The sequence below is a fragment of the Muscardinus avellanarius genome (assembly GCF_963383645.1).
Source record: "Muscardinus avellanarius genome assembly, chromosome: 18".
NCBI lineage: Eukaryota > Metazoa > Chordata > Mammalia > Rodentia > Gliridae > Muscardinus > Muscardinus avellanarius.
Window position 1 is genome coordinate 46,720,328 of NC_137804.1, and position 5,146 is coordinate 46,725,473.

The 5,146-nt window shown below is 59.6% G+C and overlaps 1 protein-coding gene across 1 annotated transcript; it reads right to left on the minus strand.

The window, feature by feature from the left end:
- Positions 1-534: 534 nt before the first annotated feature.
- On the minus strand, positions 535-3,361 carry ACP5 (acid phosphatase 5, tartrate resistant; the record flags this gene model as incomplete). Its single annotated transcript, XM_080715802.1, has 4 exons — positions 535-777; positions 1,535-1,880; positions 2,767-2,894; positions 3,095-3,361. 4 exons carry the CDS (start codon positions 3,359-3,361, stop codon positions 535-537), a joined length of 984 nt encoding a protein of 327 aa, XP_080571928.1.
- Positions 3,362-5,146: the final 1,785 nt, after the last annotated feature.

Here is a 5,146-nt window from a genome sequence, read left to right on the forward strand (position 1 = left end):
TGTTTTGGTACTAGGGATTGAATTTAGGGGCATTTTATACCCTTGAGCTGTACTCCCTGCCCTTTAAAAAAAATACTTTTTTTTCTTTCTTTTTATTTTTTTGCAGTACCGGGGATGGAACCCAGGGGCATTCTACCTCTGAGCTACACACCAGCCTTATTTTTTATTCTTTATTTGAAAACAGGGTCTCACTGAGTTGCTAAGGGCCCCCCTAGGTAGTAGTTGAGGCTGTCCGGAACCCCGATCCTCCAGTCTCAGCCTCCCGAATGCTGGGATTACAAGCGTGCGCCACCACTCGGGGCTTTTGGAAGTCAGACATTCGGACCCTGGATACACAACACACCGCCGGGCGGCCATTCAGCCTTGACAAGTATTCTTTTATTGAATGGCATCACAGAAAGACGCTGGGTTCAAGAGAACCCCCCACCCCTCGCCCCTGGCTCCCCAGCTCAGCCTGACCCTGGGGTGCGACCTGCAGCCTGGACACCTGTCTTTGGTTCTTTGGCGCGCGGGCTCGCGGCCGTGCCCCTGGGCTCAGGCTCTGGGCCGCCTGGGCAGGCTGGTCTTGAAGAGAGACTTCCCCGAGGCTTCGATGTACGTGACGGCCATCTCCTTGGGGCCCATCTCCACGTAGGCGAAGCCGCCCAGCGAGTCCTCGGCGCCGTAGTGGAAGCGCAGGTAGCCATTGGGGACCTTGCGCTGGTGCCGCACCGACGGGTCCATGAAGTTGCCGGCGCCGCTCAGCACGTAGCCCACGCCGCTCTCGTCCAGCAGGTACTGTGTGTGGGGACAGAGGCAGCGCGCTGGGTCCCACCCAAGCTGGCCCTGCACACCGTCCCCTGAGCCCTCTGGGGCGCAACTGGCCACTCATAGATTTAAAATATTTTTTTTTTTTGGTTTGGTACTGGGGATGGGACCCAGGGGCATTCAACCTACGAGCTATACCCCAGCCCTATTTTTTATTATTTTATTTTAGTTTTTGGTGGTACTGGGGTTCCTGGAAGCCCTTCTACCTCTGGGCTAAAACTCCCAGACCCATTTTATATTTTTATTTGGAAACAGGGTCTCTTAAGCCAGCGCAACTGGCTTCAAACCTGCTCGATCCTCCTGTCTCCGCCTCCCAAGCGTGGGGATTACAAGCGTGTGCCACGTCCGGCTATTTTTTTTTTATTTTTTATTTTTTGGTGGTACTGGGGTTCCTGGAAGCCCTTCTACCTCTGGGCTACACTCCCAGACCTATATTTTTATATTTTTACTTTGAAACAGGGTCTTACTGAGTGGCCGAGGGCCTCAGTATGTTGCTGAGGCTGTCCTCCAACCTGGGGTCCTCCTGTCTTGACCTCCTAAATACTGAGATTACAGGTGTGTGCTACCAGGCGCAACTCACGACTGGCTTTTAGGGCACTTTGGGGTCTTTTCTGGATAGAGAGCAGAGAAGAGGTACTGAGGTTCTGAAGGCCGCAGAGCCCCGGCTCTGTGGTCCACTGTAGCTCAGGTGGCGGCCCCTCCCTGGCCCCACCCACGGGGCCCTCACCTGCAGGTTGTGGTCGTGGCCGCACAGGTAGGCCGTCACGCCGTACTTGGCCAGCAGTGGCCGCAGGTGCTTGACCAGGCAGCGGGTGGGCCCGTGCTCCGCTATGGACCACACGGGGTAGTGACCGGCCACCAGCACGTAGTCCTCCTTGGCCGCTGCCAGCTGCTTCTTAAGCCAAGACATCTGGGTGCGGGCCAGGGTCAGATCCCGGGGCCTCTCGGGCTGCTGGCTGAGGAAGTCGTCCGAGTTGCCGCACAGAGTTACCGTGTCCAGCATGAAGATGGCCACAGACATGTTTGTCCGCGGGATCTTGAAGTGCAGGCGGTAGAAAAGGCTGGGGAAGTTCCTGCGAAGGGAACAGAGGATGGGGTAAGCGTGATTATTATTATTTGTGTGTGTGTGTGTGTGTGTGTGTGTGTGTGTGTGTTACTGGGGTTCCTGGAAGCCTTTCTACCTCCGGGCTATACTCCCAGACCTATTTTATACTTTATTTGGAAACAGGGTCTCACTAAGTAGCTGAGGCTGGCTTCGAACCCGTGTGATCCTCCTGTCTCAGCCTCCCAAGCACGGGAATTACAAGCGTATACTTTTTTTAAATTTGGAAACAGGGTCTCTTAAGCCAGCGCGGCTGGCTTCGAACCTGCGCGATCCTCCTATCTCCGCCTCCCAAGCCTGAGGATGACAAGCGCGCGCCACCATGCCCGGCATTATTATTATTATTATTATTATTATTGTTAATTATTATTATTACTATTATTATTAGTGTGTGTGTGATACTGGGGATGGAACCCAGGGGCATTCTACTTCCGAGCTGCACACCCAGCCCTATTTTTTATACTTTCTTTTTTTTTTATTATTATTCTTTATGTTTTGAAAAAGGGTCTCACTGAGTTGCAAAGGGCCTCACCAAGTAGTTGAGGCTGGCTACAAAGCTGTGATCCTCCTGTCTGAGCCTCCCAAATGCTGGGATTGATAACAAGCGTGCGCCGTCATGCCCGGCTATTTTTTATTTTGAAGTACGGTCTTTCTAGGTTACTGAAGTTCTCTCTATGTTGCTGGGGCTGGCCTCAAACCTGTGATCCTCCCATCTCAGCCTCCCAAGTACTGGGATGACTGGTACGTGCCACTGTGCTTAGCTTTGGGTTAACGTTTGGGGTAAAGGAGCGCTGGGGTGACTCTCGGGTCAAAGGGCCCCTTTCTCGGCCCAGGGGGAAGCTCGGAGGGGGGCTTACCAGCGCTTGGAGACTTTGGAGTAGGCGATTTGCGCCGAGACGTTCCCAAGGTGGTCATGGTTTCCGGCCAGCACATACCAGGGCACGTTTCGAAGGGCAGGGTCTGAGAACACATCCTCAAAGGTCTCCTGTAGCAACAAAAACAGGTGTCTCCTCCTCCAGGGTCGACAGCTATTTGGAGGCTGCTACAAAATCAGGCCCCGGGCACGAGGGAGTGTCCCAGACACCCGCAGGTACCTCATGGGGGCCCTTTACCGTCCCAGGAGGAGGTCACCAGGTGGGGTGGCGCCTCCCCACTGCCGTCTCCCCCCAGCCGTGGAACACAGACCTGGAACCTCTTGTCATCGCTGTTGTGAACGCCAGTGAAGTAGAAGTTGTCCCCCGTGGACAGGATGAAGTCAGCGCCCATGATCGCCACGGTTCTGGCGATCTCCTTAGCGTTCGCCATTTCCCGGGCTGTGTGGAACGGGGCGTTGGGGACCCCTCCCCAGTCACCCAGGACCACGAAGCGCAGGGAGGGGCTGCGTGCGCTGGAGGCTGGCCGGGGCAGCAGCAGAGACGCCTGGAGGACGAGCAGCACCGTCCACCGGGCCATCTGCAGGGGAGAGGCGACGTCAGGGACCCCGGCTGAAGCCACAGACAGGGCCGGCCCTGCGGGAACTCCTGGGTGTCCCAGTTCCCAGGACGCGGGCACAGACCAGGAAGAGCAGCTTGCAGGACTCTTCCACCCCTGGCCCCATCCCCGGGGGGCCCAGGACTCACTCTGAAGGAGCCACAAGCCGGGTCAGCCGGGGCTGCGAGAGGCAGGTGGATTCCAGGACAGACCGCGGTCTGATCGGCCTGGGAGCCTTTATTCCCTGGGGCGGAAGCCGATTATCAGTAAGGATGATGCAGTTTCTCCGAGGACTGTTCCAGACGCCCTCCCCTTGGGTCATGTGAGCCCCAGACTTCCCCAGAACTGGACCTGGGGCTGGGGTAAGGGGTCTGGGTCCCCGCGTGGGAAACTGCCCAGCCTCCGGGGCAGCCTCGGGGCGAGGCCTGTCCGGGCATCCGTGTGCGTGTGTGTGTGCGTGCATGCGGGCAGCTGTGTCTGCCGGAGCACATCCCACATGCTGGACATCTGTTTTCTGCAGACCTGCTGGCCTAGCCGAGGCTGGGGGCGGGGGGAGCTGTTTCCTGTGTGCAGCCAGGAGAGGCTGCCGGGGGCCCAGGGCTGGGTGCACGGGGCTTTGGCCACGTGTCTGCTGAGCCAGCTCAATACCCTCGTGGCATCGTGTGTGAGTCCCTGCAGACCAGAATTCCCATGTCCCTCGGAGGCGCCGGGGTTGCCCGGTGCCTCTAAGGTGGGCGGCGTGTCTCACGGTGACTGTGTCAGTGCAGGACGCGCTGGTGTCCCCCCATCTCTCCCCTCCCTACATCAACAGCAGCAGGGGGGGCCTCCCTTTTCCAGGAAATCCTGCCCTGGCCCTCCCCTCCCCCCTTTCCTGCAGGAGGCCTCAGGGGACACCCATGTGACCCAGCCTCTTGACCCCCACACCCTCAAAGGAAGGGGACTGGGTGTGGCGCTCCTTACCTCCCCGCCTTCCTCCTTGAGCAAAGGGCAGCCCAGTCGGGGGCCCCGAAAAATGCCACCCTCCCCTCGTCCCTGCCTGGGTGGATGGGCACCCCCATTGGGGCCAAGGGCACAGGCTCAGAGAAGGTAGGTGGCGGCCGGGTCACCCAGCTGGGGCTTGCTGTTGGCTTATCTCCGCCCCCACCTCGGCAGCCCGGGACAAACAGGAAGGAAGTGGGAGACCCCTCCGTCGGGGAAGCGGTGCCCAGAGCCGGGCCGAGGGTCTCACCTGCCGGCGTCTGCGGGTCCGGTGGCCACGTCCAGGCGCGGCGCCCGAGCCGGCTCCGGGTTTACAGAGGCGGCGGCCCGCCCTGCCCCCGGGCCTCGGGCCTGCCCAGGTGAGTCGGGCCTCCCCGCCCGAACCCTGCGGCGCCGCCCTCCGCCCCCGCCCCCGACGCCGGCTCCGCGGGGAACCGAGGGCCAGAGACCCCAGGAAGCCGGGCCCGGGGCGCGGCTCGCCATCCTAGTGCCCGGGGAGGCCGAGTCAGGAGGATCGCAGGTTCGAGGCCAGCCTCAACCACCTAGCGAGACTGGTGTTTTCACGTAAGCAATAAAACAGGGCCAGGGAGTGTAGCTGGGGGGTAGAATGACCCCTGGGTTCGATCCCTAGCAACAACAAACAAACCCAGGAGACCAGACCCACACGCGGAGCTGCGCTGGGGCCAGGACAGCAGCTCCCGACCCCATTTCATCTGCCTCCTTCTCTGCCACCTGCCTGCAACTCTGGGGGGGCGCGGCCCCCAGCCTCGGGGACGGCGCCCCACTGTA